General features: G+C 39.1%; 1 protein-coding gene across 5 annotated transcripts in view; it reads right to left on the bottom strand.

Annotated features, from left to right (window-relative positions):
- The window catches only part of ASPH (aspartate beta-hydroxylase), a 224,800-nt gene that overhangs the window by 146,927 nt on the left and 54,134 nt on the right, over positions 1–23,739 (bottom strand). For 4 of the 5 annotated variants that reach the window (XM_045560957.1, XM_045560959.1, XM_045560962.1 and 1 more), the window contains exons 4-12: positions 14,778–14,867; positions 12,272–12,346; positions 8,405–8,536; positions 7,211–7,243; positions 6,227–6,283; positions 5,666–5,713; positions 5,165–5,197; positions 778–846; positions 441–476 (exon numbers count right to left, since the gene is read on the bottom strand). In XM_045560957.1, the coding sequence (XP_045416913.1) occupies positions 441–476; positions 778–846; positions 5,165–5,197; positions 5,666–5,713; positions 6,227–6,283; positions 7,211–7,243; positions 8,405–8,536; positions 12,272–12,346; positions 14,778–14,867 (573 nt within the window). The remainder of the gene's footprint in view (positions 1–440; positions 477–777; positions 847–5,164; positions 5,198–5,665; positions 5,714–6,226; positions 6,284–7,210; positions 7,244–8,404; positions 8,537–12,271; positions 12,347–14,777; positions 14,868–23,739) is intronic. The other variant, XM_045560960.1, reaches the window with a different exon arrangement.

Raw genomic sequence — 23,739 nt, 5'->3', positions numbered from 1 at the left:
TAATATGTGCAACTATTTTTGTTTGTCAGAAACCATTCTTCACTTCCAATAAAAAGGTTTTATTTCTAGCTGAAAACAACACAAAGGACCCAACTTTCAACCCACCTCTACCCACTCTAACCCCTTTTCATTGGATCACTGCCTCACAGGAGGTCGCCTACCCCATTCAGGCCTCCACACCCTCAGCAGTTGCCTGTTACAGTATTCTGTTTTTATTGCCAGCATTGCACTTTTCATAAACTTTAATTACTTTATTTATCATCTGTTTGGCCACTGGAATGCCTGCCCCAATAAACACAGGACTTCTGCCTTAGACTCTTACACTGTTAGCTCTCGAGCACTGCAGAGATAGCAAGTAGAAAATGCTCAATAAATACTTGTTGAATAAATGAACATACTCTTCAATGGAAGGTAAAACTATTTCTATGAAATTAACTTACCTTCTGAAATTATGCTTGAATCTTCCACAGCATTATCTAAAAAAAGCAAACACATCTTACATTAACTCACCTCCCCTCAGGCTCCTAAATTAACTCCTATCCACTCAGATATCTAAATTCGGCTCTTTTTAGACTGGGTCTTTTTATAGAGAGTACTTATACTAGGATATCAACTTTAATTTCAACTTAAATTTCAATACCCAATTACTTTTTGATGACTTGAAAGTGTCTTGTATTTCTCACTACATTGATTCTTTGTTCCACACGTTACAAGAGTTTTAACAAATATAGGGGGGTATTAACTTGCAAGAAACATCCATTTACAGAATAAACTCACCGGAGATTTCTATCGCTTCATTTTCTGAAGGTTCATTTTCCAAAGGTTCGTTTTCTGAAGGTTCATATACTATTAAAAAAAACAGAAAAAAATAATCGTTTATAGCACTGCATAACTTTTATTGTAACACAAAACTTAACATGTTTCAAGGGCAGAGACAACATTTTATCCACCTTTGAACGTGCAGGGCTTAGTCACTGGGAAAGAGCAGACTAGAGAGGGGTGGGGAAGAGTTTGGTCTGGACCGAAACAGTCCTGGCTTTAAATTCTGTTAGCTGCTTATCACCTTTGTAAATTTTCTCCATGTTTGTGGTGGAGCTTTTGAGTTAGCTGAAGCTCTACCCTGCTAATCATCCTGGATCCCAGTTTTCACCAGGGATCTTTGTTTATGGAACAATGCTCAGATCTTTAACCTGGGGGCAAAGGACTCTGCCGCCAGCCCACGAATGCGGGGTCAGCTGTCAGGCTCAACGCACGGCCCTGACCAGGCGCACTGCCCGTTCCTCCTCTCATTCCCCCGCACGAGGCTCCGTGCTTCTCCTCTGCCCTGCTGTAAGCAGGCTCCTCTCTGCGGGGTCCTCTCCCGTGCCCAGAGTGCTGCTTTCTCAGTCAGCCTGACCTTCCAAAATGCCTCCAGTTTTCTGGTTCACTACAAGCAAACTTTCTTGTTTTCCCCGCATAGTAATAAATTTTTTCTTTTATTCATTTAATAAAGAAATATTTGTAAATACCTATTATCTTTCAGAAATTATTCCCAGCATTGGGTATGGGGGGGACTATTTTTAACATATCACTGTGTCCTTTTGGAGGCATTAGGAAGACTAGGAAGCAGTGAACGTGTGCTCACTCTGTCCCCGAGTGGCACCCACATTTAAATACGCTCACGCCTCTACCAACTTAAAAATAACAAAGTGACCCTTCCTTGAGCTTGCTTCTGTCATTCTCTCTTTCCTCCACTTCACAATCTAACTTCCTCAAGGAGGCGTCCACATGTGACAATGGCTCCTCCTTGCACCTCCCCTCCTCAATCCACTCCCACCTGCCCGCAGGCCCTGACCACCGGGACCACCAGCGAGCACCTCGTCTAAGCCGAGAGGCACCAGCCAGCAGTTACAGAATTAGGCCTCGTTGCAACACGCCTTCCTGTCCAAACACCATTACCCCGGACTTCAGTGTGACCGTACTCTCCTTCTCAATCTTCCTTATCACGTCATCTTTTTCTTAGCAGGCATTAAATGTTGGGCTTCTTCAAAGTCCAGCCATAGAACATCCCCTGGTCCCCCTCTATCTGCTCTAAGGGATCTCAGAGTTTGGCCCCAATGACCACATATACACGGGTAATCCCCACACTACAAACTAGACTTGCCTTCTGAGAGCCAAGCACCAGCAAATGGCTTATTTGATCTCTCCTCTTAGATGCCTCAAAGAAATATCACTGTCAACATGCACAGACTGAACTTATGACCTCCCACCCTGTCCCTGTCTTCCGGTCTGTCTTGTCTTAGGACGAGCCCCCGCAGCCATCCGGCTGCAGAGCCAGAAGAGTGGACATGGTTCTTGGCACCTTGCTCTCTCCCCAGCTACACCCGCACATCAAGCCCTGCTGATTTTACCCCCTCGATCTTTTCAAAGTGCAGGTCTGATTTGGGGGTGCCCCTGCACAGCACCCTAAGGTGAAGATGAATGTCCTTGGCCTCCTTTACAGGCATCCTCTGGACCATCTCAGCCCTGTCCCTCTTCTAGCAAGTTCACCTCTGAGACCTCACATGACGGTCCTGGAAGCTCTCCCCTTGCCTGCCCACTGCCCTCACCTTAGCTCAAAATTCGGAAGGCCTGGCCTCATCCACAAACCGGGGAAGGTCTCTATTATGTGCTCTTCTTACACACTCTACTTGTTCTCCCCAGCACTTATCACAACTATAATTGAAGACTACATTGAAATTGTTTAATTTCTACCCCCCTGCTAAAATATCAGATCCATATCCAAACACGTACCATGCGTGTGTTCCTCACTAGAACTGCTCCAATGTTGTACATTTTGGAGACAAGATACTACATAAATATGCAGTGTACGAATAAACAAATCAATCAGATGGCAAGACTGTGCTGTTGCTTCCTGGGTTTGTCCAATGTGGGTGGGATGCTTTCTGTATCTTAAGTGGAGAGCTGGTTCTTGAGATGGCTCTAGCAATCCATATGTTTTCCAGGGTCTGAAGTTGGGGAGTTTAATACAGAATATATTCTGTTCTCTTACTGAAAGATGGTTTTGTTTTTACTCTACTTATAGCTTCACTTATATGACAGTTACTTGGTTTCCCTAGTCTGGTTCCGAATTCCACAAAGATATGCTATCTTTTTAGCAATATAGTGAATAATCCTCTGTTTAATTAGATCTATTAGGCTTGAAAACGTTTATGTTTGACCCTGTCTCTACTAAAAATAGAAAAAAGTATCCAGGTAACTAAAAACAGAAAGAAAAAAAAAAATTAGCCAGGCATGGTGGGGCACCCCTGTAGTCCCAGCTACTTGGGAGGCTGAGACAGGAGGATTGCTTGAGCCCAGGTGTTGGAGGTTACAGTGAGCTAGGCTGACACCATGGCACTCTAGCCCAGATAAGAGAGCGAGACTCTATCTTTAAAAAAAAAAAAAAAATGTTCTATAGCAAGGTAATCCAAAGTATCTTAGCAAATCTTGATGATCCCTTAGGTCATACTAATTATCCTTTCTTAACATTTAAATTACATTTATTTTGATACCTCTAAAATTAATATATTCATTTTTACAATCTTTTTAGCATCGTATCTAATTTTATACTTCTCACAGGTTTGATTTCAAATTCCTTTAGATCTAGTCCGCAAATCGCATTGCAAACATGTTCTTTCTAGTAAATTTTCAAAAAACACTATAATGGTTGGCAGAAATGAAAAAAGTATCTCAAATCCCATCTCTACACACATTTAATTTGTAAATTCCTATTCTCTTCTTCAAATTCAAGATTGGAAAGAAAATCTAAATACAATCTCAGGGCCAAGTTCTTTAACTTCTTATGAAAACAATTATCAGTACCAACAGACACAATCCAGGGTTCTTCCAATGGTATCATTTATATACCATTAAAAATAGCCACTACGGATGATGACCTTGGTAGGGTCTCAAGTCTTAAATTAACAAAATCAGGTCTACACATAGTCATTTCTAATTTTCTTCAATTGTGAATCACCAGCTATCAGAACTCCTTGAAAGGAGGAATCCTATGTTACTTATATTTGAACTTCAAGCCCTAAAACCATATAGAATGTGCAAAGTCTTCCATATTCCACTCAATCATGACATATTTCTTCATCTTTCCTGCTTTACACACAAACTTACACCCAACTGACCTCTTTCTGGAGAATCATATTTGAAGATAATGAAATAAAAAGGATACATCATTGGCTGTATCATTTCTCTCTCTTTTTTTTTTTTTAAGAGATGAGTTGTCACTCTGTCACCCAGGCTCAAAGAAGTACAGTGGTACAATCATAGCTCACTGCAGCCTAGAACTTCTGGGCTCAAGTGATCCCCTGCCTCAGCCTCCTGAGTAACTGGGACTACAGGTGCACACTACCATGTGTGGCTAATTTTTTTCTTTTCTTTCTTTTTCTTTTTTTTTTTTTTGAGATGAGGTCTTGCTATGTTGCCCAGACTGTTCTTGAACTCCTGGTCTCAAGAGATCCTCAAGCTGCCCAAGTTGCTGGGGTTATAAACTTGAGCCACAATGCCTGGCTGTATCATTTCTTAGTCATACAATCTTGGACAAATTATTTATGTTCTTTGAACCTTATTTCTGGGAAGTAGAGAAAATATGATCTACTTCATGGATTCAATAAAACAGTACATGAAATGCTTGGACACAGAGGAGTTACAATGGCTTAAATCTGAATCAGATGCTGCCCATGCCACAAATTTGCCAGAACTATTTTCTCCATGTTGTCTTTAAGCCTGGAACCCAATTCTTCTTAACCTTCCTCAAGTTGGCAAATCAGTCATCTCTGAGAGTAGGATTAATTTGTAGAATCAGCAAGAGTAGTTAAGCTCTTGACTAAAGTAGCAGTTCATACATATTTTAATCAAGAGGGAAATGGCTATAAAATAATGAGATCACTTTTCTTGAATAACTGGTAACTGCCTTCTAATGATTGTAAGGAATTTAGGAAATTATTTAGCCATTGGCAGAACTGCTGGAATAGGCAATCTCCCCAAGGGAATTCTTTGAAAACTACCATTTACGGGGATATTTTAAGTTATGATATTTATAGCTTAAAACATAATTCTCTATGTTTTATAGTCAAACTATGGCATATTCTAAAACAAGTATGTGGCTTAAGATTAAGAAGCATTTTCAAACCTTGCTCATCATAGTCTTGATATGTTACACCATCTGCAAAAAAAAAAGAGAATAAACACAAAATATTAAATGAGTCACTCTGTATAACTGCTTTGCTAAAAAACAACAACAACTTAATCTCAAACACAGAATTCTATTCCTTTAAACATTAATGTCTGCACAGGCAGTAGTAAATGCCTCTGCCCAAAAGCAACTAAAGGAAAAGGGCAGGTAAATTATCGTCAAACAAAATTCCTCAAATTGGCACAGAAAAAGATGCCCAGAAGTAGCGTTAGGATTTAACATCATGTCTTGTTATGGAGGCGTTAGTAGATAGGATGAAATATGAAAGTCTGATGTTCTTTTAATAGTCTAATTTTGTTACAAGACAAAATGTCATGCATTGGGTGCTAAAATTACTTCTTTGACTCCTTTAAAAGAAAAATCACCATGTAAACATCGCACTGCAATTGAAAAACATTAAGTAACATTTAAAATCTAATGAAAACATTCATTTAATACCTGCATCATGGTGCAGTCTTTCATCATCTATTACTGGTTCACTGGAATCTAGAAAAACAAAAACACACCATTGCCAAAAATGAAAAAACCAAACACATTACCAGATGCCATTCTAAAAGATTCACAAATTAATTCTCATCTTCACAACCTTGTAAGGCAGATATTGTCATTATCATTTCATAAAATTTAAGCTGAATAATGTTCCCTAATTTGCTACATCACAAAGACAGGAAGAGATAGGAAACAGAACAAGGATTTGCACCCAGCCTGACTCTGCTACATCATCCCACCTCTTCAATTTCCAAATATTCTTTGCAACATCCTACCTACAAAGACCAAAATCTTTGTAGTGGTTTGAAAAACACAACTCCTTTTTCCCTCATTTCCCCATGTAATATAAATCATATTCAAAAATCTCTATAAATATATGGGCAATCAAAAGTGACTATAAGTATAAAGAAATCTGTGTTTCATCAGAGCGAATCATTAACCCCGGGTTTAAAAGGCCTTGACCACTGCTTCAAACAGAAACACATATCAATAATTTTAACATTCACAAACCTGGATTTTCCTGTTCATACATCATCTCTTCCATATCCTGATTATAGTCCTGTGAAACTACAAGTTGAGAAATAATTAGGAAATTACAAATGTGTCTGGAATAAGGATTACATGCAATCATCGAAACCAGAAAAGTACAATTTCTAGTAATGGTAGAAATGTGAAATCAAAGCCTAATGATGTTCAAACATGTCCACTCATAGAACAAATAGTTATTAACTACGCTAAATGCCAAATACAAAGATGAATAAGGCAGTCCTCATCATCAGTGGGTTTATAGCCCTACCACAGAATAATAAAGCTATATTCTCATTTAGTTTATGCAGATTCAACTACAGCCAGCAAATAAAAATGAGAGAGACAGAGAGAAAAAAAAGAGAGCAGTGCAGGTGAGTCTTCCTGCCCAGCCAGCAAGAACCTGCTGCAGAGCGAGCCTGCCCTCATTTGGACCCGATACTGGGCACTCCATGCTTCTCTTAGACCAAAACATAGTTCTAGTTTTTACAGATACATATTGTTAAAATGATACAAGTCCTAAACGCCAGTCAACAATATCGCATGGTCCTCAAGCACAGTAAGAATGATCTGTTCCCACACTGGAAGAAAAACTAGCCAACGACACAGGCTTACTGACAGATGATGCATCCGTCTCCAGGGTACCTTCGGGGGTGCATGACACCGTGACCAAACACAAGTCTGATATTACGTTGACTCTGTAACTTAAGGCTACAAAACTCATAATTCCACTACTAGGAATTTATCCTTAAGAAATAGACTTCAAAACACAAAAGCTATATTCACAAGATAATATATTAATACATGATATGTAATAAAATTATTAAGTACATATCATGTGATATATTAAATAATTTATATTGTTACTAATAAATAGTAGGTAATATTAAATATATAATCTTATGATGATGTCTCAAAGGAAAAGACTCATTATAATTGAGAAAGAAGAGTGTTAAATTAAAATCTCACCTGTCTCTTCCCCATGGTAACTGTCCACAGTTTCTGAAAAAACATCAGATTGATATTACTACTTTTATAAAAAATGGTGTACATAGTCTGGTATATTCAGAATCTATGCTTATGATTAATTTTATTTCAAAAGAAATAACTATTAAAATGAAACATGGAAATATTAAATGTCTGCTTAACACTTCATCTTTCACCAGAGCTACACTCCGAAATGTCTCACACATTCTCATACTTGATCCCCTCAATAACCCCAGGCTGATGAACACCAACACATTGTGCTAAAGAGAGAGGACGGTTTATACAGAGTAACACAGTGACAAAGGCTGGACCAGGAGAAGTGCTAATCTCTAGTCCACTTCACATTTCACTACAGCGTTCTACTTTCCAGACCTGTCCCACTGTTTTCTAGAGAGCTTCTACCCATGCCTTTCAAACAAGCATGGATATAAGCTTTTTGAAATACATCCTCTGATAAATTAGGAGCTGCCTGCTTCTAAAGCAAATTCTCAATATATTAAACACTGTGAGGAGATGAACTTTACTTTTTCATTACTTTTATGCTTTAAAAAAGTCCTTGCAACCATTTACCAGCTGTATTGTGTAGGATTCTGTAAGTAAAGTTTTATAGAAACACAGCCATATTGACCCATTTAGGTATTGTCTCTGGCGGCTTTTGTGCTGACAGCAGAGCTGAGTCATTGCGACAGAGGCTGTATGGTCCACAAAGCCTAAAATATTTACTATCTGTCTATTTACAGAAACAGCTTGCTGGTGCCTGGTATAGAAGCTAAGAAATGTGTTCTACCCACAGTCGTTACAGAGTTCATGTTGAACTAGAGCCTGAGAAAAATTATCAAGTCAAATATTTCACTGGTTGTTTGAATTTCACATAACAAATGGCAACCTAGGCAGGAGAATATAGGAAAAGTAGTTTGTTAAAGTATTTCACTTGCTTTTCATAAGAAATTTATATACTTTAAGTTTCTCTTAATAGTACTTTGAAGCAAAATCAGAATATCTATTTATTTGGGGGAAAAAATCACTTTAATTGAAGCTTTAAGCTTCAACTTAAAAGAATTTAGATAAGTTAAATATTAGTTTTAAAGGAGTTTAAGAAAAGCTTCAGTAATTATAATTATAAATCATCTATCGTATTTTATTCTGAAACAAACAAACAGAAAAAAAGTGCTCTACCTTCATGAAATGTTTCAGGTTCCAGGGTCTCGAATTGATCATCTACGTCAGTTGCTGTAAGGAAATCGTTATCCTCTGGTTGTGGTTCTCCCACCGGTCCACCCTCTTGTTGCTGCAGGTCTTCTCCTTCAGCTATGGCAATGGACAAAGGGACAGCAGGCTACAGTGAGGGCCCACTGGCCACAGCCAACTTAGACACAGATGCCCCTTGGAAGGGCTGCCACCCCCCTCCTGCTGCTGGGCAGTCTCTGCCTGTCCTCTGGCCACTGCAGATGCTGCTGTCCCTCACTCTGGCCAAGTGCAGTCTGCCTCAGCGGGGAGGAGGGTGGTCTCCTCTCATTAGAACGTGAACTCACCAAGGACAGGGACCTCATATTATATTGTTCACTATGGATGCCCAGCACCTAGGGCCATGCGTAGCCATAGGACGTACTCAATAAATATCTGATGAATTAATGAATAAAAACTTCACAATTATTATCATATTTGCCTCTGATTTTCACTGGGTTCAGAGAAAAGGTCACACTATGACCTTTTACTGAAAATTGACATAAAATTCTATGTAACAACTTTAGAGAACCATTCAAACATTCTACAGCAAAGAACAGCTAGCCACCTGTCGAAATCATATGCTAGGTCATAGGTTGACTTGTATGACGCTGTGTGTCCAAACATTCCTATGGTTAGCCTTTAAGTTATGCAAAGATGCCCTTTCTTTCTTCTGAGATTAACTTCTGTGATATACTACGCTGTTCTGCTTCCTTTGTGTAGATGTTGGACATGCTACATTATTCCACTGTAACACGGTTTACATTGTTACTGGGCCTAAAAATTACCCCAATAACGTGATGTGGCTTCCAGCAGACTATCTCCCACACACAACACTTGAGCTACAGACCTTGCACGAGCTGGACTTTGCTGTGCAGCGCAGAGAGTAGGCGTGTGGGGTATGGAACACATGGTTCTGGATTTAAGCTCTTCCACACCAGCTGTGTGACTGTGGAGAGATTATCTAACTACTCAGAGCCTAAGATTTCTCTTACATAAAATGGGAATAATAGTACCTATTCATAGCCTTGTTGGGAAGATTAAAACACTTAGAAAAATGTATGGCCCATGGTAAGTACTTAGGTGTTATTATCATTTCAGTAATAAAATTACTACTACTTCCCACTGCTGCTGAATTCCGACCCCACCCCCAAACTGCAGGAAGGCTTCCTTGGTTACTCTTCCTTTACAGTGGCATGGTTAGGCTCTCAGGTGTTACTGAACCAGGCAGCCCTATTTATGTCACACTATTTATTTGTCTTCTGTCTTTTCATCATAGCTTACTGTATTTTCCTCTTCATTTCAGATTTTCTGCTACTCAGCAAACCAATCACCAATTCTAATTCCTGCTGCGAATTTTACTACTGTTTTTCTTCTTACCCTATCCCTCTTTTCTTATTCTGCTGTCATTCTAGCCAGTGCAATTTGATGAGTTTTACATTAGCAGGACTTAGTTCTCTGTTCAATGGCAATGTCCCTGTTTTCAGTAGGGAAACCAGCCAAACATGGTACACTACTTTTGAGCCTCCACTGCTCAGTCAGGGACAGCCTGGTATGAACAGACCTTTCCGAGGGTTAAGTAGACCCTGGGCATTGGCAAGGGCTCTGCGGCTGTTACAGCACCCCTATGAGGTGGGTACTGGTATCTCACTCGGACAGATGAAGAACTAGAGACACTTTGCTAAAGCCATGCAGCTAACCAATGGCAGATGCAGGACCTGAATCCCAACGTGGGATGCACCGGGGTGCGGACGACAGGGAGCCATGCTGTCATGAGATGTGAAGATCAGGTGGGGTGAGAAATATCACAGCCAAAGACATATCAGGTGCAGGGGCTCCAAGGGAGGGGTGGGCTGAGCCATTTCAAAGAAAAGGGAGAGGCCAGTGGGCTAGAGAAAAATAACTGATAAGGAGAAGCAGGCTGTGACCAGATAAGGCACAGCTGGCTGGGCCACGCCTGACAGGTTATAGAGGAGCAAGGATGCAAACAGGGAGACCCAGGCGGGTGCTACAGCAGCAGTTGTGGCAAGAGGCCACAGGCACCGCTGAGGCCCTGGAGGGCCAGGATAGGTGTCAGCGGCAATGCCGATAGGACTTGCTGATGGATTAGATATGTGAAGGGAGAAGAGTGAGAAATCAACAGAAACTCCTGGGTTTTTAGCTTAAGCAACTAAGTGGGAAAGGAAGCCATTAACTAAAACATAGCAGGCGACTAAGAGTGGTGCTGGGGTTCAGGGTAGAGAGGAGCTGTGAAATGGGGAAGAATCACGAGTTCTGCGTTAGGCATATTTTAAGTCTGAAACACTGATGAGACATCCAAATGGAAATGTCTTATGCAGCTGGATAAACCTGGATTGATCAGGGCAGCAGCTATAGATTCAGAAGTCACCAACATATAAACAATATTTAAAGCCATGGACCATATGTGTGATTCCTAAGGAGAAAGTCTCGACAGAGAAAAGAACAGGTCCAAGAAGGCGGCTCTCCATCCCCACCGTTGGCTACTCGGAGTTTGGCCAACCATCCCCACTCACTTGGGTTACCAGCACAACCCTCCACCCGGTCTCCCTGCTGACCGCCTGCATCCCTCCCATGCGTTTTTCATGCTGCAGACAGAATACACAGCACTCCTCAACACCCTCCCCGATGGCTTCGATTACTCTCAGAATCAGGTAAAAATACCCTTTCTCTCAGCACACTCCTCCTACGTGTTCCACGTGCCAGCCATTCTGAAATACCTTCAGATGCCCTCGTGCCTCAGCGGCGAGTAAGTTCTACACCAGCCTCCAGCTCCTAAGTGAAGCAGTCACTTCCTCCAGGAAGCCTCTCTGACCTGGAGTCGGGGTGAGCCTCACAGAGCATCCTGGGTTTCCCGGTTAGACCACTCACCCATTATAATGAAATCCCTTATTTAGGCTGCATCTTCCTTGCATTAGGTTAAAGTTAGAGAAAAAGCTGGAGGGAAGGGAAGCCTGTGCTTGCTCACACAGGCAGACGAAGTGGCTTTCTGGCCTGTAAAGCAGCCGGCAATAAAAGGGCACAGGCTCCTATACCCCCAGCAACATCAGCAAAAACAGTTTAAATGACAGGGATTGTTTGTTTATTTTTAAGAAACTCATTTTTTTTTCTTTAGGACATTTAGGACCTTACCAAACCATCAGGAGTAATAAGATACCAGTGTTCTGCCCCCTCACGATCCCTTCACGAGTTACATTTTGGGGTCACTGTCTCTGTTTTCATAAAGGGAGGCTTTAATAAGCAGCCTTATGAAATCCTAACACTGGTTTCTGAACTATCATTTAGTATCCACTACACAGAGCTCCACATGAGAAATGGTTTAGCTCTAAGTGCTGGGAAAATCCTTTATATTCTTGTGTTTTTTCCTTTCTGGTAATCTAGCCTATATTACTAAAAACGTCTCTGCTTTGTTTTGGTGCCCAGCCAAGCAGGAAGTGAAGTCTGAGGGTGGATGGCAGCACCTAGATAACCCATCATAGCTCAGTTGTGTCCTGTTTTCCTCCTCTCTGTCTTCCCATCTACTCCTGATGGATCACTGGTCCCAATTTGCGTATGTGCATTTATTCCCACCATTTCTCTCTTACATGTATGGAGTAAGCTTCTTCACCATCAGGTGGGGTAAAATAAAATACGTCTGGGCTACTCAAAAGTAATACTTGTACTCTAATAACTTTGAATTTAAAAATTTTAAGAAAATAATCCAAACATCCAACTAACAGTTAAATTTTAAAGTAACGTCCAAGTCACGTAACTAAACATACATTAGTAATTCATGACAAAACAATAGATTTGAATTCATACCATGTTCTGTGTATACCATGTCATGGAGAAGGGGCTGAATTTGTTCTGTTACTTCATCTTCGATATATCGGGGTTCTAAAATAATTACAAAACATAACTAAGTAGAAAAATTCAAACATTAATGTGGAACTCTAACACTCAAATATGGAATTTATGCCTAGATGTTAAAATAAATATATGTGGCTAAGCAATTATGCATCCTTTTTATATCAGTTTAGCATGTTTTTTCCTTTGTTGACAAACATGGTAGATACTATAAATTGGTTTTTTTTCCCCAGCAGATGTAAGTGTTAAAAGACTTCCAATAAGATTTTTAAAGAAAGAAAAGTAATTCAGGCTCATATTTTTATTTTAAATAAAAGCCTCACAAAGAGCAAAATGACTTCAGTTTGTAATTATTAATAATACAATTCACACTAATAACAAAAGCTTTCATAAAGAGAAATACTGGGAACTAAAGATAAAAATCTAGATGACAAAGTCAATATAGATTAATGTATATGGTCAGCCACTGCCTCCCCTGAGCGGAGAGAGGACACCCTTGCTGGTGTGAGGACGGAGGGTTCTCAGGGTTGGCCGACCACTCCCAGATGTCAGGAAGACCCTACATTGTAACAGACAATCCTTTCAGCTTTGGAGAAACACATCTGACAGTCAGATCCACAGATTCAAATAAATGTGAATTACAAAAATGAACACTGACAATGACATTCCGACACCACCACTGTGGTGCTTATTAGATTATCAGACTCACTTGCAACATGACACAGGAACAAGAAGCTATAATTACATTGACACCATTATAAATTCTCTAACAAACATACTCTATGTTCAGTGAATAACAGTAGCACCAGACTTGGTATCATAAATGCTGTCATGTGAAATGATGTCAGTGACATCACTTATTTACAAAAGCTAATCTTCCGAGAAAAAATTGGAAGAAGTTAATTTGAACTTCAGGTAGGGAAAAAGTTTAATATCTATTATGCTAATCATACTACAAAACCATTTCTAAAGCACAAAAATGCCTTCTATTTTTATAGATATTTATATTTCACAAGCCACTTTTATACGTACTCTCTTACAACTACAGAAGAGTCTGCCAATCTCCATTCTTCCCCCATCCTCCCACAATGCCTACGTTGGCTTCCTAACTGGATGCCCAGTTTCACAACTGCTGAAAGCACCATCTGAAGAGAATATAATTTGCGTTACTAGAAGTGGTGCACTCTGCTTTTTTGCCTAAGCCTTTAATGGCTTCCTTTGCCCAAACAGGTGAAAACCTAAACTCCTTGGAAGAGAATGTAAGACCTCCACAACTGAGCCCTCAGAGACTTCTCCAGAATCATCTGCTACCAGCACTGGCTTTGAACTTAGTGAGTACACCACGCCATTTCAATTTTCCATGATTTTGTAAGCGCTCTTCCTCACCCCAGGAAAGGGTTAGTGGAGGCAGAAGCCGGACAGCAGTGGGTTAAAGAATAATTTTTTTTTTTTTTTAGTGCAAAGTAAAATTTGAGTTGCTAAATCCAAACACACATTTAAATGTATGTTAAAAAAAAAATTAAAAAAATTCATTTCTTGTTCCAGAGCCATGGTATGATTGTAGCAATTCTACAGGAATGAAAGGGAGACAGTAAACTCTCCTAGGATTATGAGCTGAACAAAACTCAGAGCAACTCAATTATCTTAAAAAGAAGGAAGGAAAATACAATATTATTTATCAGTACACAGTGATAAAATCAGCCTAAAGTACGGTTCTGGACCGTATTTACTTCGGCTGCAGTAAATATGCCGTGTCATACCTAACACTTCCAACAGGTGGCGGAAAGAAACCAAAGTTCTTGAGAACTGGGTAAACGAAAAATGTGCAGAAACCATATAGTACTTTATAATAAATACCATACCATAAATAAGAAATGATACTAATGGATTAAAATTTAATTTACTGATTTATTAAAATATTTCAGGATTTTCCATCCTATGGATCAGAGGCCCTTGGGTAACTGTGGAGATACTTGATCCACGCAGATGCAAGACAGGCTTCACAGAGGATCACATGATGTGGACAGGTGTCGATGTAATTGACCCTCATATAAAAAAGATTGAGAACCCACTAGACCTACTCTATTAAATCACGTGACAAATGATGACACTAGTGTATAACGTGTGTATTTTTACTTTCAATGTAACATGGTACTGTAGTGCTAGAATTGGAATCAAGAAACATAACACTCAGTTCATGAGGATTCTGTGTGGTCTTGGACAAAGAACAAATGCTGTGCCTAAGATTTTTTATCTCTCAAAAATTAAAATTATCCTGTGCAAATTTTTACTAGAAAAATTTTGTTTACTATAAGATTTCAAAGGAGAAGAAAAAGTAGCTCAATATTCTGTAAAAATGTGAAACAAATTCTGGATAAAACATGGTTCTGTAAACTGCAATTGGGATGCCTGTCAGGCTAAGGCACATCCCAGTGAGACTTGAAGGATGAGGACAACTTACCTGCCCTCATGGGAGCCTCCTCTGGGTCAGCATATGGCTCGGGCTCTTCTGGTGCGACTGTTGGCTCTGAAGCAGATCTTTCTTTAAGTCCTGCATTTTTTATTCACAAAGTTAACTTAAGTTTTATTTTTTTGGTTTTTTTTTTATTTTGCTTTTTTTGACATACTAATCCAGGAAAAATAATATTCTGAAACAATGAATCCACAGTGCAAACAATGCATAGTTTCTAATATTACAGGCTTAAAAACTGCAGTAGGAAAATATTAATAGTTTGCTCTTTAATTTCACATGGACCTTTAGTATCTTTGTTTAAGTTAGCCTTTCACTTAAAAATAAAACAAAAATCATTGTTTAAGTGTTCACGAATCTCTAAAATACAGGCATGTCTAAACTTACCAAAAGAACTTCAATGAGTTCAAGCTCCTCTTGTGTTCATAAGTTACTAATTAATTCCTAAGTCCTGAAGTTTGAATTCAGCAATGAGACAACTAAGATGTACCTGAACTTTCTGGTATTCAGGTACACTCCAAATTTTGTTTTATATATAATTATTTATTCTCCTTGGGGAAAAAAACTGTTCAAAATAAGAAGAAATCATACATAACTCACTATTTACAATCTTCTAAAAGTAACACTAGTAATCATGTTATTTTACAATGGCTAAAAGATATGGGAAAAAAGTTCCTTTTTTTGATCTTAAGGAAAATAAGACATCAGGGTAAATTAACATGAAAACTAAAGTCAAACACCAGTCTAAAATCCATTATACTAAGTTAGTTCTTTGATATTTTATATGTGAATCACTAAAAAATATCCTCAATTAAATACAACTATTTAGAAAACTAAACCAGGGTCAAGAGTCTCAAGATTCCATTTACTGAATCCTAGACTCGTTAAGACGGCATGTCATTAAGAATGTCACACCAGGAGCTGTCACTAAAGGGAGTGTGCTGTGTGTACCAGTGGAAGGGCCAAGCCAGATGTGAGAGGCGATTTTCTAACCTTAAGCATCTTTGCACAGCTCTTCATGTACTACTGTGGTATGGAAAATTCTCAGTTCAATGCACTTTACTCTACTTTTTGATTATCTGTTTTTCCTTTTCATTCCCTTTTCTCTCTCTTCATTTTTCTCTTAATGAAAAAAACATACTTCCACATTCTTCTTCCCAAATCTTACAGAGACAGAGAGATAGAGACACACAAGACCCCTCCACATCACTTGTATCTCCTCTAGTTACTCTTTCCAACACTACTTCCACATGACACCTACCACTAGTACACCCAACATGACACATACAGTTGTGTTCTACACCTTTGTGACCTCTAACTATAACACAGATTCCAAAAGGATCACATACGAACATCCACAGGTCCTCACAGTAGTTCAATTTCAGGGGGTGGAGGGTAGGGAAGAAAGCCTGGTAAAAGACATCACATTTAAATTGAAATTCAGGGCTGCCCTGCCTGTTTCCATTTAAATAATCCATTCTTACATCCCTCAGTGGTTAGTGGTATGGAACTATTCGTTTCCAAGTTCTGTTGAATAAATGAATTTGCACTCTCAGTACCTCAGCTAACATCTGACACACAGAGCGACTGCTCAACAAACGCCTGCTGAGGGCTGAACACCCCAGCGGTGTGACTGCTCTGCGTACCTGGGGGCAGAGGTTCCCTCCAGGGTCAGGGCTGCTGAGCTGCACTGGAGGGCTTGGGGTTGTAGAAGTGGGAATGATGCTCACATCAATTCTCTACCACCCTTTACCAGAGATCCGTATCTCTGCTACGATGTCCATCATTTCAGTACCACGAGCCTGGTTTGCCTGGGACAGTCCCAATTGTCCCAATGTCTGTTGTCCTGGAATAATTATTTCACTCTCCAAAGTACCTTAGTTTGAAGGAAAACTTACAGGGTCATTCTTCATTAACCCTGTATGTGGCAGGCTCTCAAACCGTACTCCGTGATTAAGTAAGCAATGAAATATTTTCCTACCAAACAATAAAGATTTTAAATGCCTGAAAACCCCATCCTTAAGGGATTTTGAGAAAGGTTTCATTTGGGGAAAAAAAAAAAAAATTCTGATGCCAAAGTATTTGAGAACTACTAGTATACCAATATACAGAATGCAATGCCCCTCAAAGTCAGCTTTCTCGAAAGCAATGGGGAGTTATGTCTCTAAAATTGAAATTGAAATAGCAAAATGTAAGAAAAACATAAAAATGAAAGCATATAACAGCAGAAAATATTGAGCAGCTATTTTTGTCTGTCCAAAGTGGCAGATGAATTATAAGCTTATTAATACTTGGTCACAGCTATTTCTAGAGATGAAATCAGCACAGAAATAAACAGTATTGTAAGCCTCAAAGAAGCTGAGGATCACATTAATACATCTCCTTCCCCAGACCCCTATAAACTTTAAAAAAATTAATTAGAATTGCTTTAGTAACCCATATGGAAAAATCTGCCCTATAAGCTTTTATTTTGGTGTTTCCAAAAAACTTTTGGCGACTCATTTGCTTCTAAGATTTGAGGCAAAAAATAAAAATTAAAAGAGAAAAAAATGCACATAAGGTCAATTCACAAAGGAATGTTTTTCAAACTGGATTTATTGAGGTACAAATGGCAAGGAAGTAACAGTGAAATAAATGTTCAAACTTATGTTACGAAATGGATGTATCAGTTTTGATGTTCCCAGGGCTGCATTTAACAAAACACCACCCAACAACAGCTTGAGCAAGAAGGAAATTCATTCTCTAACTAAACGAGAAGCGGACAGGTAGGCTGGATGGCTCTCAGCCTAGCTCCATCCTCCCGTGGCAATCCGGGCTCCCCTCACTGAAAGATTCTTTCAAACAAGACGATGTCCAGAAGTAGAAAGATGACCTCTTGCTCTGCTTTTCTTAGGCTTGAGGAAATCTTCCTAGAAGTTCCCAGGAGCCTTCCCTTTCAGTTTTTACAGTCAGAACCGGAACCCACTTCCTTCTCTGGGCTGGCGAGAGGAACAGGATGATCACAGCTGCCCACAGCCATGGTCTGGGGTTGCAAATATGCCGCACGTCTACCACAATGGCCATGACGTGACTCAGAAAATAACTTCATTTCCTTAAAACATACCTGGCTTTTAGTTCTTTAAATTTGGAAATTAAAAGACATTTGCATTTAATAACCATATAGTTATTCCTCTAATTTTAATTAAAATCAGAAGAAGCTATAAAAAGTGAGTGAAATTAGCACTTTAAATCAACCACTCCTAGCAAATTTGATAACTGACACGGATACCTGAGCCCAGGATTAGCTTACTTTATTCACTGCTGCCCAGCTACCCCTGACCATAATGGCAAAGAATCAATGTATTTCTTTCCATGAGTATGTCATAGTCGTATACTTACTGAATTGCCCATTGCATTCATTCATTCAACAAATATTTATTCAGCACCTATTCATGCAAAGCACTGCTCTACAGTAAATGAACGTACAACACCCCCATCTTCCAGGGGGAGAGAGCAATTTAAAAATAAGAAACATGAGCTATTTAGAGTATAAATGGTATGAGGAAGACTTGAGACAGGGAGGATGTTAAGGGAAGGGAGGGGCTATTTACAATAAACTGAGGAGGGAAGGACTCACTGATAACATGTGAAGAGACTCCTGAAGGAAATCAGGGATGCGGCTGTGTAACTTACACAGGGAAGAGCACTCCAGGTAATGGGAACAGCATGTACAGTCACGCGTCACTTAACAACAGGGATACATTCTGGGAAATGCGTCATTAGGTAATTCTGTCATTGTGTGAACATCACAGAGTGTATTTACACAAACCTAGAGGGGACAGTCTATTACACACCTAGGCTATACGGTAGAACCCATTGCCCTTGAGTTACACACCTGTACAGCATGTTCCTGTATTTAACACCGTAGGTGACTGTACCACCATGGTGAGTATCTGTGTAACTAAATACATCCAAACACAAAAAAAGCACAGTGAAAATCTTATAGGACCACTATCATATACACAGTCTGTCATTGACCAAAATGTCATTATGAGGCGCATGACTATACAAAATTCCTCAGCTGGGACCAAGTCTGCTGGAGGGAGGAGCCAGGGGGCCAGAGCTGCAGGAGAGGAGTGAGCATCAGAAAGGCCTGGGACACGGGGTCGCAGGGCTGCGTTCTGAGTGAACATGAAGAAATTGACTTTTCCTAAGAGTTATAAGAAAGCTGATCCCTCAACAAAATCTGGAAGAGAATTACAAATTACTTTGCTTCATAGGCTTTCATACACCTAGACCATAAAAAGCTAGGCATTTTTTAAAATTAGGTTTTTAATCTTTGGTTTACTAATTCAATGGTGTACAGACTGAGGCCAGGTGAGCTGGCTCATGCCTGTAATCCCAGCACTTTGGGAGGCCAAGGCTGGAGGATTGCTTGAGGACAGGAGTTTGCAATCAATGGCATGCAGATTGATGAAAATTTTGGTCTTGCCGATTCAGGTTACTCCAGCTACAGTTATTCACGAAGGGTAAGTGCTCAGGACGGCTACTGCTTCAATCGCAAGTAGTCTAGTAGTGTATTCCAATATACCCCAAGAATAGGGCTAACAGGTACATGAAACTTGAGAAATATTCAGGGAAATCAATACACCAGAAAGGCACACATACTAATTGACCATGCCAATCCTTGTTGTATCAGCTTGTATAAAAAGTGAATATAGATCTTATTCAGTATACTAACAGAAGTCTCAGAACTTACCAAAATCCTAGACTACCACAAACCAAAAACTGCCCCGTGATATACAGTAAGGGCCATTCCAGATTCAAAGAATCTTTACATGACCCGAGATGGACAGACAGATTTCAAAAAGAAGACATAAGCTACAAAAAAATTAAACATTGCAGGACTCCACAAAGATTGGAAGGAATGGACTCATTTTAACATCTTGCAAAGTACAGTTAAACACGACACAGCGTGCAGGAGCTTGGCACTTGAGCCAAGCAGGCCATGTGAATTCCACCGACATTACCACCGCCACAACTTCGGTTTCCACAAATACAAAAAGGAGATAAAACAGTAACCATTAGAAGGGTTTTAAGAACTACATGAGAATTTAAATCCAGGAAATATACACTTTTAAAACAACTTATTTTTTCCCTTTATTTCTTCTAAAGAAACCTATGTACGCACACACCCCCTTTTTTATGCGCATATACTCACACACAGAGCGATATAAACACGGTTACAGGCAACTTCCAAGGTAGTTAAAACATGCTACAATTAACTGAGGAATCTTCAGCGTTTTCTTTTTTTAAAAAAACATTTTTCTTCTTTCTAATGTTCTTCAACAGTATATACGGACCTGAAATACTTGTAAACGAGCTGCTTCGTACGCTCATCCTTCAGCAAGCAAGCACTGAATGCCTACTGCCAGTCACCAGGCTAGGTACAGGAGATACATCGCAGCCTAGCAGCAAAGTCCAGGAATGAGGCAAGGTGGTGAGTGGGACAACTGAAGCACGCAGACTCCAGCCACCGGGGAGGATCAGAGACACCTGGGTGCAGCCACAATGACGGAGCTGAGTCCTGCAGGAGAGGCCCGGGCGGCCCACCACACAGGCCCGGCGTACTTTCTAGGCACAGGAAACAGTGAGCAATACTGACAACAGCTCCAGTTTCATTGTTTCCTCCCTCAGCCCTTGTTTGTCTCCTAGCACTTCACTGCAGGGACCACAGCCACCACCACCCCTTCCATCTCCAGTGCCTCACCAGCCCCCGCGCGCTGCAGGTACACAGGAGTATTTGTTGAATGAGTCAATAAATGGCAACTACAGACACAGCATGTGGGTGTTTATAAAATTATCAAAAATAACACCAAATCTTTGAGTTAAGTGTTGATCTTCCTCCCCTAAGCTCTTAGGATATAAGAGAAGTAATGCTTAAGGCAAGCTGTAAATGAAAGGCAGACCTCTGTGATGAGCATATATCTGACTCACTATGGAGCCCTAAATAGATACATAAAGTGAAATCAAATGAGGTATGAAGTGAGAACAAAGAAAAAACAAACGGATGATTTACTACTGTGTAGAGCTTACAAAGCTCTTGTAGAAACTGGTTTCTGTGTAAAAATGATAGCCAAACCAGGAACAAACATCTAGTTCATGCGATTATATCCTTAGGCAAATGGAGGAAGAAGGGAAAGAGATCAAAGATTGTTACTGAGGATTCTTTCAGATTAACCCAAACAAGATTTTCATGAAAATGACTCTATGGGTCTGCTACGTAATACTCACCCTTTAATTTCCTAATTAACAGAAACTTTCCCTTTAGATAGAATAGGGGGAAAATGGAGAGAGCTCAATAAAATAAACCTAACTTGCCTGATAACTACAGGGTAGTATTTGTCATTATGCCAATATTCTCTTATATTCTTTCAATTGTCTATAAGTATTGCTGACCAAGGGTTGGGATGAGATCTCTCTACTCCGCATGGCTTCCTATTCTGATATATCCACTTTGGCCCAACTCACGCAACTCTGTATTTGGGCAGGGGCAGAGGCAGGACTGGGATGGGGAGCAGTAGGGGAAAACAAACTCCATAATCTGCCTGCTTTCAGGGCAGATGAAGACTGGTGTACAAACATCCACTGTGTTAGCCTACCCTGCACCTATTCTTCCTTCTTCTGGGAAAAGCACATTAATTTGGGGAAACCGCTTTTCCTTTACCCAACATTTGCTTTTCTAACAGCCCATTTACTTTTACAGAATCCTTTACCAACAATTTTAAGAGTGGGCACTCACATCACCCAGCTGCCAATCACAGCTTTCTTACCTCCCACCCCACAAGGATTAGGGTTGAAGATGAGCATAGGAGATACTCTGTCTAAGAAGGAAGCCCAAATGCCTGGAGAGTGCAGAGATAAGAAAGAGACTGAGAATATTACTTGAGTACCCAAATTCAGCATAACAAAAGAAAAAAACCAAAACTACCCCTGGGCATTACAATTATAGAAGGCAATCAATGATTTTTGTCCATGTAAACTAATTTGAATAGATTTAACACCATAGACATAACCAAAAGAATTCTGGAGAATATTTAAAAGTAAAACTTAATATGTTCCTATTATCCTGTGGAAGAATGATAAATACCTTTTTCCAATGAAACATAGTTACAACGAGACCTGAAGAATTAGATATTAGGGATTAAAAAAGTTTTTGTGGACCAGAGCAGAAAATCTCTAACGACCATAAAATCACATCTAAGGAAAAATATTCTCTGAATATAAAACAAACCTATAAATATGTTTTTCACAATTAGATGGTTAAACTTCTCAATTGTACCATATACTTAAGACTACAGTTAACGTCATAACTTTTTTCTGACCTTTACATTTTATATCTTGTGTTTTCACGTTGAAGCAGTTTCCTTTAAAAAAAACTAAGCATTCTTATGGCTTTACACATATGTAACATTTATAATTATTTTCATTTGTCCTCTCAATGATCTCAGCGGAACAAATTAGGAGCCAGTACATCATTTCACAAAGACACATTCATTACAAAGGGTAAAGAACTTAGGATTTATCTCACAAACTGTTGACAAAAGTAGGAGTAGGAATCATAGTTTCAGCACTTCCAAATTTTTAACCACTGACTGACAGGGCTTGGTTGAACTGTTACCATTATTCTATACCAAAAAAAAATGGAAAACTGAGTGTCTAACAATGTAGGGCTGCTTACATACACGTAACATCAGCTGGTTCTCACAACCACCCTCAGGGACAGGTTATTATCTCCAATTTACAAATGAGGAAAACAACCATTTCTGAGATGCATTTAACAGTAAAATATTCTGAGTAATCAATTTTGAGAATTATTACCAATGAACATTAACAGAAGGAATAGTGGAGGACTGTACAGGAGAAAGAAACCATAGTCAGAGGACATAGCCTAAGTCACCACACCCATTTCATGCAAAATGACATTACAGTTAACTTAAAATATTTAAAATTTAAAAAAATCATACTTGTTTACTCCTTTTTTTTTCACGGAAATGTCTATAGGGAGTCTTTATTATCTAAGTATTCATTATGAGAACCTCTGAAGTTACAAAGTTGCATGGCTAAACAGGTCATAATATAAAATATTTTCTATCAGCCAACCACTTACAGAATTAACTCAAGCAGTCTTCCTGAGTTAACTCAACTAATCATGCTGATTCACGTTCATTTCTTTACCAGTCTCTCTCTCACTGTGAAATGTTGATAGGATCATCTATATACAATGCAAATTATCCATAAAGTAAAACTGAAAGTCTCATTAAAAAAATTAAAAGGTTTCAAGGTGATAAGGTGATTACAACTGATGTTCAGAATAACTAAAATTCCCACACAAAGCCATTATGAAATGAAACAGAAGTTAGATGTCACAACAAATGAAGAAAAGAGTTCAGTAAGTAATCTGAATATTAAAGGACAGAAAAAGATTCTTGGCAAAACTGACAGACACTCAAATATTTTCACAAAACTGACCATCTTAAAGATGATCGTGCTACTCAAATGTGTTAAGGAAAATTATACTAATAATGTCATTTTTTAAAAACTCAAAGTATCACATCATAATGTAATTTAACTCAAAATGTTAGGGATATGAAAAAATAAACTTACATTTAGTATTTAATTTTAATTTTTCAGCTTTTCCCCAAAACTTCTGACTCCCAACTACTTGGTATTATAAAATCTTTGTCCCTGTTTTTAGCTGACTTATTTAAAAAGGGTAACCTTTCTGGTTTTAATCATCATTAGAGAAAACAATCTGAAATTGAACAATACAGAAATAACTACCTACTTAATAAAGAACATAAAACTAAGAATAGAAGCATAATTTTAACCCATTAATCACGACAGAAAGCTTATTATGTACTAAGTGTTTCACTGAATCTTAAGTGTTAAATGCACCTGGATACAGTGTGAC

Source organism: Lemur catta, chromosome 9 (genome assembly GCF_020740605.2).
Source record: "Lemur catta isolate mLemCat1 chromosome 9, mLemCat1.pri, whole genome shotgun sequence".
Lineage (NCBI taxonomy): Eukaryota > Metazoa > Chordata > Mammalia > Primates > Lemuridae > Lemur > Lemur catta.
The sequence above is the reverse complement of the archived record's forward strand: the minus strand, read 5'-3'. Positions and strand labels throughout refer to the sequence as shown.